Here is a 14,463-nt window from a genome sequence, read left to right as displayed (position 1 = left end):
TCCTCCTGCCCTCCTGCTGGTATCACTTCTCCTGTTTTCTGGAAAGTCTGAGGTTTGAAGCTGCTGTGTGTTGCCTTCATTGGAGATCTGGAGGTCCCAGGAGAAGGTTGTGCCGGGGCAGGAAATCCTGTACAGCAGAGGAAAGGGCTGTGAATGCAGCACTACTCTACAGCCTTCCTGGTAGGGTGAAGTCTCCATGGGCAGGTCCCATCCTCTCTGTACAGTCAGGCTAGCTGGGAAGCAAGGGTGAGCAGTGTGTTTGGAGAGACCTTGTTCCCACTGGCAGCCCTGCCTCCCTCAAAGTCCTGCTGACCTGCTCCTTGAAAGATTTAATAGGGTTTTGATTTTAATCTCAGGAAAAATTCAAATGGTATCAGCCATCCCCACATGATCAAGAGCAAATTCTCCCCCACCATGCCCTGAGTTTCCCATAAGCAGGAGTTGAAATTGTGATTATGGTTCGTAAAGGCTGTGATACCAGTAAGGGACGATCTGTCCTAGACACCTTCCAGGCAGAACCCAAGGGCTCCTGGGAGGGAAAGCCTGRAGAACAGCCTCCAGCACCACCCAGACCCTCAACTATTTCCACATTTGAATTAAAAATATGTGTACGCTGTTCACAGTGCAGCTACAATACTTATTTTGCATAAATCTGAAGTGTGAAAGAAAAAAGCCTCCTGCCTGTTATGAGCCCATCTGTTCTGCATCACTATGAGTTGCGAGGAGTCCTGGCAGCAGTCCCGCATGGCACTGCTGCATCTGATCGGATAGAAAGTGAGTGTGTTCAGGAATGCCATTGCCTTCACACGGGGGTTGTTTGTGGCAGGGGGTTTTGGTGAATGAGTTAAGCATCACAAGTTAGCTTTTTTTTTTTTTTTTTTTTTTGGTAACTGCTCTTACTTTCTATAACTCTGCATTTTTCATGGCCTCTTCACATATTTTAAATGCTATCAAGAATTGTTATCTTTTTTGTCATAGTTTTAAAAGATCATTAACTACTTGGGGAATATAAAGCAGTGATATTAAAATAAACAGCTGATTAGCAGGCATTGCCTGTGAGAGCCGCACTGTAACCTCTGACCTGTGTGCGAGAGGAATGCTGTAAAAACAGTGTTGGTATTTGGGTGCACAGCGTAACTGGTGCCAATTATGTGATTATGTCCTTGGACAGTTTGTAATTTAAAATTAGAATGGTCTTAAGCTCGCCCGTATTTTGAGTGTCCAGGCTGTTCTTATTACTCATGTGTTAGCTTTCCTCTCAATGAGGGGCCCAGGAGATGCATTTTTCATGCATACATTTTTCATGGGTACATTTTTATTAGGATTGTATTGTTCCATCTGTTTACTCCACATATTTCCAATCTTTGGTGTTGAGATACTGAAGGAACACTCTGGAAAGTGAAGAAACATTCTGGAAAGTAATTGGATGGCTAGCAGCACATTTCTGTGCTATGGCAGTTTCCCTTAATCGCACCAACCCTACAATAAATATCCTGTCATTTGTAGGGGACTGTTGGGGACTTGGACTTTCAGGACAGGGACTGTGTGCTCCAATGTGTATATGTGCATGGTAGGTAGTATCTGTCCTTCTATGAGCTTTAAATTCATGTAAATAATAGAACTCAGAATGCTAAGAGTGGAGCTGTGGGACTGTAATTTTGTTTTTATGTGTATATGGCTTTATTTATATATTGTGACCCATTTCTTGTTTTTATAAACTTGAGTTCCAGGAAGGAGAACCCTCAAATACTGTGTTTGCATTTCAGTTTTGATTTTTAACGTATTCTTAGATCATCTGGAAAAATTTTTATTTTTGGATCYGTGGGGAGAGTGTATATTTATTAAACTTAATAGAGCTTAAAGCACTTGCTGAGCTGCATTAAATGTGAGATAGTCTTCCCTTACAATTGTAAGGGTCTAACTCTGTTTTAAATGTTTTTTTTCTTTTTATTGTTGAATTAATACATAATAATTGCTTTGCTTTTGCATGAGCTTATTATCTGTTAGCAAGAGTAATTTAATCTAAATTGATCAAATTTGGACTATTTAATCTTCTTACTGAAGACATTTTATGTATTCATAGTGTATCCATTGCTTTCAAGAGGAACTCTGCCAGTTGAGTACCCCAGTCAGTGTAAAGTTGAATGTTCAGTAATAGGCAGTGCATATGCATAAACTGATAAATGAAAAATAAGCAAAAAAAAMAAGTTTCACTTAGTTGTCTGCAGCTTCATTGTTTATGCCAAAGCAGTGGCTAAAAGCTGGTATCATTTGGCACTGCTGGGGAGTGTCAGTGCTCCAACCACTAATGCTGTGTTCACACACGCATTTTATATACCAAGGTACAGTAGTAGAAAACCTTTTTTGATACTGCTCTCATGATTGATGAAGATGCTTTTGTGTGATGGGCTGGCACCTAGAAATTTTAGTTGAGAACATACATCCTAAAGATGATCTCTGCTGCTACTTTCTAAAGTCTTAACATACTAATAAAGAGCATCACCACAGAATAAGTTCTTTGTTCACTGACCCTTCAGTTTGAGGATCAGCTTACATTTGGAACTATATCAAGARGCATCAGTACCCTGACCATCACTTTGCTTTATTTTTAATTATTTCCTCTTGTTTTTCTGCATCCCTGTCTTTCTTTTTTCCTTTTTTATACTAAGATAAAGATGTTTTTGGTTTTCATAAGAATTTTTGTTGCGGTATTCCTGTGTTCTGTTTGTCTTGCCTGAGTAGCCTGTGGAGTATTTTTGATGAGCACAAAGTCATCTTTTGTTATCTTGTCCAAACCAAACTTTTAGTTTATCCTTTATTTTATTTTGCCTGGAAAGAAATATGTAGACAGTCCAGTGGCTGAGAATAATTATAAAATATCTAACTTGTGCTTTGTAAGACAAGACACTATCATGTACAGCATAAAGCTTGACGAGTTGCTAGAGGTTATAGTATTGAAGGCATGGTGAGACTCTTCATGAGTTCAGACTGTTCTCATCAAGTCCAAGAGTCTGTGCAAGACAGCAGTCAGTCTACTGATGAGTTAAAGGGAATGGAAAATTTTATTGTGTACTTTGCCGACAGTATTTCAGTGTGCATGAGACCAAAATAAGTCTCTTGATCTTTGAAAACAGGTAGTAGACTTATGTTGCAAAAGAGGGGTATTTCCAAGCCGCAAACTCCAGTCCTCGATCTGGATATTGTCTGATTGTTTTCAAGAGATAGACATTTAAAAAGAAAGATACACTGAAATTTTTGCAGAACACCACCCTCGTGTAGCAAGGGTATTAATTACAGACTGTAGGATTCATAAGAATTAGGAATCAGAGAAAGCATTTGTGATAGAATTAGGTTTAGCAGCCTGCAGAGTTTTGAATCCACCAAAAAATGAACTGAAGAAAGTAACAAAGAACAGGCTGTGCTTGATTATCAGGCTGTAAACCTTAGCATGCGGTGCTTAAACACAGAGGACCAAATTTTCTAACATGCTGGTGCTATTGTGTAAAGATGGGTTTGAGCCAAACTCCCATATTTGAAACCCCATGAACTTCAGTAGGTCCAGGCTGATCCTTGGCTTAGGTTCATCTCAAACATTGCAGACGTAGAAAAATATTTGAATATTCACAGTAGCAGTTGCATGCCCAAAAGGGGAAGGTACATGCATAATTCGTAAATTGTTTCTGTGTTGCACACACAAGGGGCACGTTAGCGCCAGTATGAAGATTTGTCCCCTTAATGATTATAAGAACATTTTTAGAGCGTCTTTGAAAATGTTCCCTGGCAACGTTTCTGGCATGTATCCTCAGTCCTTGAATTGGTGACTACCTAGTCTCATTAGTGGCAAGAGCTTTATATGGCTCCTGTAATTTTACCCAGATAATTAATCTCTTGCACAGCCTCCTCACCTCTGTGGGCCACTTTGACAGCCCTTTCCTGTAACAACAGCTGACATCAGGTTCCTGGGTCGCCTGGTGGATCACTGCTCAGAGGTCAGCTGGTTTATTACAGGTTTGAGTGAAACTGCCTTCTGCATTTGGACTGTAATGGATAAATTTCAATACATTATCAATTATATCCAGACCAGAGTGATTTATGCRTTGGTTTTAATAAGCATTCTGCTCATTTATTTGTTTACTCATTTGCAGCAGATTAAACTGCGGTTTCCTCTGAATTGTGCAGCTGCTGTAAATAATAATAAGACAGCAATGTCAGTCACAGTAGGGCCATGACTGAGAGACGCATTCTGTGTTTGCTGTATCTAAGGGTTGTATTTGGAGCTGGAGAGGGGAGAAATTTAACATAAAAATGAACTACGTGCAATTATCGATTTATGTGAAATCTCATAAGGGATCCAGCTGGTGGTGTCACTGGGTTGTGTTTCCCTTTKAAAACGGTTCTGCTAAAGAAACCAGAAGAAGAAAGAAAAAATGCACAAGTGCATTATTCAGTTATAGGAAGTTGTCATAGTGCCCTAAAATATTTCTTATTAATCAGAATATAATTGCTAATATTAACATCAAAGGTATTTTGTGCATGTTTCCTGTGGAGAAACCTCAATGTCCATTTATCAACGAGGAAGCAGCATTAGTGTAAAAGATGCAGGAACCCACAGAGATATGAATATTTTATGGCTCTGTTACAGAGCTGTCATCGTAATATACCATCTCCTTGTATTCGGCTGCGCATATGACATGGAGTTGAGATTTGTTTCAGTCTGCATGACTGTCGATATGGGATCCACTTGGGTGCAGTGAACTGTAGCTCGATGATATTAAAGCAGCTGATGATCTCTGCCACTGATTTGGCACTCACAAAACCTGGGTCGGAAGGAGATCTTAGGAGTCCTATGTGCAGCTTGCTGAGGGCTCCCAGTCAGTGACTTCCTGGGAAGAACCAAAGAAACAGCGGTGGCCGGGGCCCTGCCTGTGCTGCCTGGTCGGTGCTTGCCGGGCAACGTGCCACAGGTCACACGTTACAATCCAGGACAGCAGGAGATGATTTCTCAAGGTGGAGCAGTATGGGCCAATCCATTCCCCAGTCAGGCACAGAGTGGTTAGTAGTCCAGGGAGAAGTTAAGACTGTGATTTTTGTCTTGATACCAGATGACATTGTATTATTGCTGCAGTTGTGGATTTTCACAGCAATAAGAAGTCATGACAAATGTTGTGATACAACTCCAGCTTGTTGCGACTTCCCTTTTTTGCGTCTGTCTGCATTTCAGTAGAACAATCTGGTAAAAGCTAAGTGCTGTAAATCTAGGTGCAGAAATGAAGGGGGGGGGGTGTTTGTTTGTTTGTTTGTTTTTTGGGAGACATTCATATGAAAATAAACCAGGGGTGTTGGGGGGAAAGACACTGTATCCAGATTGCCTTCATTAAACAGCTGAACAGAGAAAGCTCTAACTGTAGTTAGTTTATATGCAATACTGTGGATAGACACAGGGTGCAAGGACTTCCAAGAGTTATGTGGTTGCTCTTTCCACAGCTAGCATTTGCCTGTGGGTCCTGCATCATGGCAGGTGTGCTCAGCAACATTAGTTGCRTACAGATCTCATAGCTGGCTTGCTTCTTGGTTTACTTTCACAGATACTGTCTACATACCTGATGTCATCAATATTACTAATTTAAAAGCTCCAACAGAGTTGTTATGCCATGTCTTAGGAGATCCCAGAGAGTGCACTGGCAGGCTGGTTTGAGCTAAATTGAAAGCTCTGTCCTTAATTTATTCAACTGTAATTCTTCCCCTCTTTACTATAACGTGATCATGAACTTCTAATAATAAACAAGTCACAATTGCTTGTTCTGTATGAAAAGCTGCAGCGTACTGTTAGAGCTCTGCAAGGTTAAAGCACACACATGGTGGACTCCTGAAARAAGCTGCTGAGAGCTTTGTCATAACATCTATGTTCCAAACTGTTCTCTGCCTCATTTCCCACCCCCCGCAAGTGATTCTGTAAGTCAGGGCAAAATTTAGACCACTAATTTTGTTATCTGGTGCATCTGTTTAAGACATTGCCAAACAAAAAGCTAACTTTAAAAAAAGTGACTTTTGTTGTTGGGGGGAGGGTTCCAAGCTTGCTGAAGGAACGTGTGTCAGCAATTTTAAGCTTGGCAGCCATGTAGTTCTGAAATGTACTTATATTTATAGATAGTCCTTGATGATAAAAGTTGAGACATTTCTGTTAGCTGTTTGAATTACGCTTTTGTCACTGCTTTTTGATCAGTAGTGTCACGCTAGGAATTTCTATTGGTATGAAAAAAGTGCATAGAAAACAACTCATATATATGACAATGTTATTGTGTGCAAAGAGGAAAATGCTTTCAATGGTTTGATTTGGCTTGCTCGCTCCTGTGGACAGCCATTGGGTCCTGCACGGATATTGTGACTTTATTTGCACTGTCATATATTACCTTTATCTATGAGTCAGCTTGCCTCTTGCCTAGTGACCTTCTATTTCTCCGAATTGTGGCTATTAGTTGAGCGGATGGGAAAATAGTCTGTGGCTTGGAATGCAGGAAATAGGATGCTGCCTCTGTGCAAGGCTTTCTCTCATGCAGGTAAGGAGTGGTTTTGAACCTTGACTCCATCCTACATCACAGAGCCAGTGTAACCGAGCTGGGAAATATGGTATTGTGATTTTCTTCCAGCTCACATCTGAATCATGCATTAATACATGCATTATATATACATCTACATTAATATATAGCTCAAGAAGGGAATCCTTCTTCAGAGGAGTGCTCTGAATTGAAGCATCTTTAGGAATTGTTCCCAGGCTGGCCAGTTTTTTAAGAATCTGAGTTACATTTCTGAGATATACCAACTGACACAGTCTAACCTTATGTCAAAGAGGATAGCTTTTCTCCAGAAGTAGTTATCTTTAATAAACCTTAAGAATAAAATACTGCTGCCAAGTTCTTTATTTAAAATTTTAATCTTTAAAGTGTTTTGTAGTGATTTTACTCCCATTCATGGATGGAGGTAAATATTTTCAGTTAAAATAATTCTGAAATGAAAATGTTTGGCAGTAGAATTATTTCAGAACTTAATTTTTGGTCAGAGACTTTTGATTAAATCTGATGAGAAAGGCTTTAAATATATTCTAGATTATTTCTTCTGTTTCCTACAAACAGGGTGTGGTATCTTATATTGCTGCAAATTTGGTTATTGTTATATCACAGTAAAGGCTTTAATGTCATAGGTTTGTATAGCTTCAGTTATTGAAAGATACTGTTCCCATCCTAAACATGTAGGTCTTGCTCATGGCTGGGCTTACATGGCTGGGTGATGGAGTCTAAGAAGACTGGAGGCCCCGTGTCCCATCAGCGCTGGTGGCTGTCCTTTGTTTCTATAACTGTTGTCCTACTGCATTCCTCTTGCCCCCGTCACTTTTGTGGCTGTATCCAGCCCTGAAGCATAGTATATCTRGGTCAGTGATTCATTTCTACTCCAGGTTACTAACGTGCAAGATTTTATATTCATCTGTTGGCAATTGAGTTGTAGATGCAGAAGTCAGTTCTGTCCGTTCTTTGCCGGTAAGCAATAGGATTCTAGGTGATACCTCTACCCTGATCTGAAGTTTTCTGTAGCACTGCCTTCTGTTTTCTCTCAGGAGTATGGAGAGATTAATCTGTGCTACTGCTTTGCTACCTTTTTCGGTGTTTTTGTTTGTTTGTTTGTTTTGGAGCTCCCCCCGCTCTACTGTAGAAGTGTCAGCACCCTCCATCCTGTCCTCTCTTGAGATGCCCTGACATAGTCACTGTCATCTCTCTTCAACTCTGTGTCTTTGGGGTGAGGTTCAGAGGTCCATGGTCAGCTTATGCTGATCTGCAGGGTTCCACCACTGACCTTGCGTAGGCTTCAGTGTTGCCGTGGGGTGAGTCAGATCATCTCACTGATCCGGCTGAAAATTAATCTTTAAAAAATGCTGGTGTGTCAGGTTTCAGTCTGATCAGCTCTGAAAGGGCCTCRCCACAGGTGCTGCTGTGACACATTCTGTATCTAATTGGCAAGAAGAAAAGCTTGGTCTGATGTATTCCTGACCGTCGCTGCAGCCCTGCATATATGAGGTGCTCTTATAGTGAGGGCATTCTGGATAGACCTGAGAGAACAGCAAAAGAAAAACAGCTCTCAAGGAAATGATTCTTTATTCACATTTCTGGTAAGGAATGGAGAAAGCAGACAAGTCAAAAAGCTATCCTTGCTGGCAGTGTCTCCTCTGCCTTCAGGCATTTTGACCCTGCCTTGGAAATTGGCCTTGGACCAGCATAAATTAGAAAAGTGCAGTCAGTATTGTGATTCACTGAAATTATTATTTAAACCAGCACGTAACTTATTTCAGAAGAGCAAGATCAATCTTTTTTTCTTTTTTTCCCCCCCTAAACGGGCCGATTAAATTTAGTTTATGAACATATTGTCGTCTTATATCTACTACATCTTGTAGTAAATGGGATTAAATGTATGTGCTACACAGTCACTCTCTTTGGCTTGTCTAGGACGAATACTGGACTTGAAGACTGGAACAGTAAAGAAGGAGGGTCAGCAGTCCTCAATGAGAATGTGCATGGGATCAAGACGCTCTTTCATTTGCAGAATGAGGTATGCATTTACTCTGTGTTCCTGCAATGTTTCCAGATCCTTCTCAGATTATAAACATCAGACATTTTGTTGACTAATTTGACTGTTTAAAAACCGAAACTGTAATGACATACTCCCATTAAGCATTTCCAGAATGCTTGCTTTTGTAACTGGAGTATAGCTGAAACCTGTCTTTCCTTGTGATTAATGACTAAGTCAGCACCCCCTATATGTGTAGCAGTTATTTTTATCAGTGTGGTGTGTTGTATACTTTCCCCAGAGAATTTCATGACAACTTTACCCCTGGAATGCAAATTATTGTCTCTTTGAGTCAGATTATTCGAATCAATACTTTGGGAACAGCTTTCGCAAGTGTAATGAAAGCCCAACTCTGTGTATTTTTTCAGCAAACCAATAATATTAAAAGAATCTTGCAGACAAATAGGAATTCAGCTGCAAACTTGCCAGCAATGTAAGAAATTAACCTAAGCCTGCTCTGAATTAACCAGATGTCAGCTGGTCAATTCTAGATAAATGAGTAATTGTTAAAGGTTTTATTTTGCAGTTTTCCAACTTCTCCTGTATTGCTTGGACTTCTTAAAGAGATGTGTCTGCCTAGTGCTTCTGACTAGGACTTGTGGGTACTTGTGTTGTTATAGTGCTAACTAGATAAAAATGTCTGTTGTTATTGCAATAAGTTGCTCTCTGTCTGGTTAATGGGGAAAGTACGTAATTGCATCTGCATTCTGTATCCAGTGCATATGCTAAGAACAGATGATGCACAATTTGTTATGGAGCAAAACACACAAACCAAAATATTTCATGCATTACAACAGATGCCCATACTTCTGTTTATGTGGTGGATGCTCTTCCAGGCACAGGAGGAGGCTGAATGTATGGCTCGTGGGTGCCTTTGTTAAGGGGTTTATATAGTTTACCATGCATGCAAGATCAGGCTTCAAAGCTATAGATCCTATTATGCCTAGCCATTCTTGGTCCATGCAAAGAAGCCATGTGCTCTAGTCTTCGCTCTGTTTTATGGAGATATATGCAGGAGAATGGCCATAATTTAACCAAATTATCAGTGTAGAAGGGTGCAGTAGGAACGCTCTGTCTCTGTGGGTAGTGTTCATCAGACAAGGAGAACATGTCAAAATGGCAGCAAAGGGCTAGAGCACTACACAGTATTCAGATTTTTTTTGTTCCTTCAGTTGTAGCAGGCTTTTTTTTAAGAAAAGATGGCCTGTTTTCAAACCAGCCCCTTTTCTCAATGCTCCACAGTGAGTGAGATTACAGTCTGCAGGAATGGAAACTAAATTTGTCTGTTGAAATTATGAATCCAGTATAAAACACACATCCTCTCAAGTAATATTAAAAATGTTTTTCTCTGTTGTAGTTTATTAGTCAATAAAATGGGATATTCAGACAAAGATTTCTTTAGAAAGATCACGTCTGATATTTGCCTATCAGCAGGCATCTTTTCTTCTCTAACAAGAGCTCAACAACCCACAGCCAGTGCCAAAGATGGCATGGAGTTCGATTTTTGGACGTCACTTAGCAAGGTTGATACAGGGCCAGGAGCTAGAACATGTCTTGAGATGCATTTTTAGGGGTAGCAGCTCTCAGTGAGTGGCCAGAACAGGCAAGATGCTACTGACTGGCAGCAATTTGTCTCTTTGAAAGACAGAAGTGCCCGACTCCTGTAGTGTTACTACCCTTAACTACTAATTTCAGGGAATAAGAAATACAGCCAGCAGAGAAACACTTGGAACACTGCTTACTCTTCCTCTAAGCTGCACATAGTGATCATGGGAGGGGGACTTCTTTGTGCAAAGAAAACCAGGTTTAATGTCCTGTTTACAGAGGTTCTCCAGCTTTTAAAACAACAAATCAAATCACAGTTATTTCCTAACGCTCTGATTCTGTAAACTCCAGTGCATGAGAGTAATTTTATACATGCCAGTAGCCCCATTGTTTTTCTAATTCTAAATCTTATTGTAGTTGTTCATTCCTTCTCCTTGGCAGTGACTGGTTTAAAAAAAAAAAAAATCCTTGTGGGAAAAATGATCCTCAAATAATGTGCAAATAATGTGAACTTTCTTTGTGATTACTTTTCATTGTTATTGTTCTTCTTTTTCCATTGAGAATGAGCTCTGTTTTCTTACTTTGAACTATTTACTTAGCTTCAAATGGGTTGTTATAATTATGCAGTTGAGCACAGTTAGAAATATCACAAAATATACAGGAAGAAGTGTTAAAGTTACTTAACATTATAAATAGTCCATTCTTGCAAAGATTAGATTAGTGTCTAATATGTCATAGCTGGTGTATGACATGCATAATTTCTCTGTCTAGGGCAGTTATCGGTACACTGACATTGTTTTGTGTGGATATTTTATTTGGGGGCCTGCTATGTATTCTTCTCTAGTTTTCACTCTTGTTTTATAATATTTTGAGGTGTCTTACAGTGTATCTATTCTTAAACAGTCTTGGAATTTTCTGTTTCAAGCTGTCTTTAAGTTTGGGGGGGATTCTTTATAAAAACTTTTTCTATTTTTCTTTCTAAAATCATGAAAATATTTGTGTTACACACAAAAAACTCAGACTGTGGAAACAGCAAGTTCTAAGGAAATGTGTGTCTGGGACTTCCTGTCAGAAATAAATATCTATTGCTGTGTGCTTGTATGCACTAATAAAGATGTTAAAATGCATTTTCATCCAAGGCGTTTATATTCATTTTTGAGCCCTTTCAAGTGTGAATTTATTTCTAGGTGTGGAAATGCTCCTCTGGATCACTTACCTCTGAACAGAATAACCACCATGAGAAAAAGATACAGGTACTATTACTTAATTTACCACTACACTTAGTTGCCATAAGCATGCTCATTTTCCCCTGGGCTAGTGCTTAATTGAGTAGTACTAGCTGGACGAACATTTGTATGAGCATAAAGCATACAAATAGCACTTGGTCACAGGAGAGAACTTGCCACTGAATTCAGCTGTGGCAATGTCACTGGATCCTGGTGCAGGCCTTGAGAAAGTCATTCAACTTCTACGTCTTAACCATCTCCATCGGTGAAATAAAACTAATTATCTTCCTCCCAGAGGTGCTGTGGAAGACAGATAAGGCTTGACTAGCGCTATAATGGAGCTGACTACAGAACTCTAGGTTGAGGGTTGGTTGTTTCTAATGTAACTTACAAATGTCTGTAAATCATTAGTAGACGTTTAAAAACATAAAGCTCTTTTGTGGGTCAATCAACTTTTTTTTTGTTTTGTTTCTTTTTCATTTAGGAATGGCCTTGGCCCGGTAAAAGAAGGCGAAGCACAGTATGCTGTCGTCCATTGCACTGGCTATATCAAGGCTTGGCCACCAGCAGGTGTGTATCTCATTTAAGGAAGTGTGTGCTGTACTCTCTACAAGATGGGAGAAAACCTGGATAAGGATCCATTTGCTAATACAGAACCAGGCTGAATTTCTGTGGGGTAACCGCATCTGTCTCATCTTGAGAAGCTTTTGATATCAAAAATCAGCTGCTGTTGCACACTCATGGTCTCCCAGGCTTTCCGTATGAAACTGTTCTCAATTTCATTGGCCCAGAGAGCTATAGGAGTTGTCTTGAGTAATGTGGGATTACAGCAACTGAGGTCAAAGATTTTCAATCTGATAGCCTACATAAAAATGGCCTGATTTTAAGAAGGTAAACACAGAGCTCTTGTACCTCTAAACAAAAGCAACTAGTGGTTTTGTATTTAAGTATTGAGTTGCAAGCGCTGATGTATGAAAACGTTTAGTTTCAATTTAGGTGCATGTGTCTTCACTTCAAAGTGGTGGTGTTAATGGGGAATGCTCAGCCTTTGTGGTAAGTTCTGTTTTGAGGCTGTTTTTCTGGGAAACAAGTCTTGGCCTGTTGCTTTGAACTACAGAAGAAAAGCATTTACCTACTGTTACTCAGTATTACAGATGGGAATATTTCCATTTGGAAAATTCATAGAACAAGGGGAGACAGTGGAGTTCATCCAGGCATTATCCTGAACTGGGTTGGCTGACCTTGGCATTTGCAGTAGTTGAATAAGTTGTTTTTAATATGACTGTGCCTCCTGGCATGAATCAAACCATGAGTTCTCCTATTCTTTTGTGGTCATATACCACAAACATAAATCACATTTATGCAGAGATTAGGAATGCTAAAAGTTGGCTTGTACTGAATGTATACAGCATTGTGCGGATTTCAGCATACAGATGTAAACTTCTTGTTGATTTCCTGCCAAATTGCAGTTTCACATGTTAAATAATAGTTTATTACCAGTGTTTCTCACCTCACACACGAGCACACGTGTACGCACACATGTATACACATATAATACAGACAAAACTGAAGCTTATGAATGTTTCTATAATTCGTGCAGCCAAGCAGAATAAGGGTAGTTTATATCACACATGATCTGTGGTTCAGAACCACATTGCAGACAGCAAAAACCTTCCTTCCTCTTGCTAATAAATTTAATATACTTCAGTGTGCTATAGAAGTCAAAATGTTTCAATTTCATTTCAATTTCAGATGAATGAACAGAACGGTATGTGTAAATTGCTCTGTCAAAATGAAACAAAACATTTTGTATCTTTCACCAATAGATTAATTTTTCTACTAGTATGTTCAAATGTAAGTGAATTCAGCCATGATTCACGGAATGTCTCTTCAGAAAGATGCAAGTCAAATAAGATTCTTGCAGCTCCTTGCTCAGCTAAAATGGAAAAGCTGCTGCATGTGATTACGTATGTATTCTTCTGATACAGAGCTGCAAACAGATGAACTCGTGACAGAGCTAGGTAACGTGTCAGCAGTACARCCTATGGTCGTCGTTTTTATAGGGGAGTGGGTAACTGCAGTAAAGGAGCACAGGTTGAAAAGGATCTTCTGGATCTTCGAGTGCCCTGTGGTTGGGTATCACACTGTAAGCGCCAGTTTAAATAAGTGAGGTGTTTTCCCCTGCTCCAGCTCTTTCAAAACCTCACTACTCTGTCACGATTAGAAACCTCTCTCTAATTTCCGGTCTTCATTCATTTATGAGCAGTTTATACCACTGTATTCTTGGGCTAATATTTCCCTTAAGGTCAAACAGGAATTTTCCTGCCTTGTTTCTCTATCTCTCTCAAATGTTCTGGTGTATTTCCAGGTAGGAGTTACATCCTGTCAGCCTTGACTTTGCTCAGTTAAACAAACCTGCTTCTACTAATCTCCCCTATTGTGATGCATTCTCTTTTCTTCTCTTTATCCTCGTGTCTTTTCTCTGCACTTATCCCTGTTTTAATTTAACTTCTCAAAATGTGGATGACCAAAACTATACTGTACACTCTGTTCCAGATGAGTTTGTAGTGGCATATAATGACAACGGAATTTCCTATCTTTCCTGTCAGTATAGGATATTGCGTGTTTCTCTTTTATATGGCTCATCCTGCTTCATCCTGAATCACCTACTATGCATGCAAGGCTACCTTCTTCTCAGTTGTTCTCAACACAAATCTTCCAGTTCATAGCAAAAATCATTTTCAATTATGTGATCTTCTGTTTAGTAATATACACTTTCATCCCATTTCTATTGCTGAGGTTATGGCAATTGTTAGTCCCCGAGTGCCTGCTTGTGCATTTAGTAATGTTGAATTTCATTCCTTTTCTATTACTCTACTCCTCAAGATCACATGATGCTCCCCTTATGATATCCCAGTGCTCCTCCAGAATGTTAATGCCTCCAAACTATATCACACTCCTAAGGGATGTCATAATTTTTGACACTCTTGTGTGGAATTTCAGTGGTCTTTTATGTTATCGTCCAGACTGTTACTCATCACAGTCGTGCTTGGGTGCCTTTTTCAGGGTACATAGTACA

General features: G+C 39.6%; 1 protein-coding gene across 1 annotated transcript in view; it reads left to right on the top strand.

Annotated features, from left to right (window-relative positions):
• ARNT2 (aryl hydrocarbon receptor nuclear translocator 2) overlaps window positions 1–14,463 on the top strand; it is an 84,491-nt gene that overhangs the window by 29,813 nt on the left and 40,215 nt on the right. Inside the window, exons 5-7 of the mRNA XM_026060564.1 lie at window positions 8,493–8,595; window positions 11,346–11,411; window positions 11,869–11,954. Coding sequence (XP_025916349.1) covers window positions 8,493–8,595; window positions 11,346–11,411; window positions 11,869–11,954 — 255 coding nt within the window. The remainder of the gene's footprint in view (window positions 1–8,492; window positions 8,596–11,345; window positions 11,412–11,868; window positions 11,955–14,463) is intronic.

The sequence above is a fragment of the Apteryx rowi genome, unplaced genomic scaffold (genome assembly GCF_003343035.1).
Source record: "Apteryx rowi isolate R43461 unplaced genomic scaffold, aptRow1 scaffold_17, whole genome shotgun sequence".
NCBI lineage: Eukaryota > Metazoa > Chordata > Aves > Apterygiformes > Apterygidae > Apteryx > Apteryx rowi.
The sequence above is the reverse complement of the archived record's forward strand: the minus strand, read 5'-3'. Positions and strand labels throughout refer to the sequence as shown.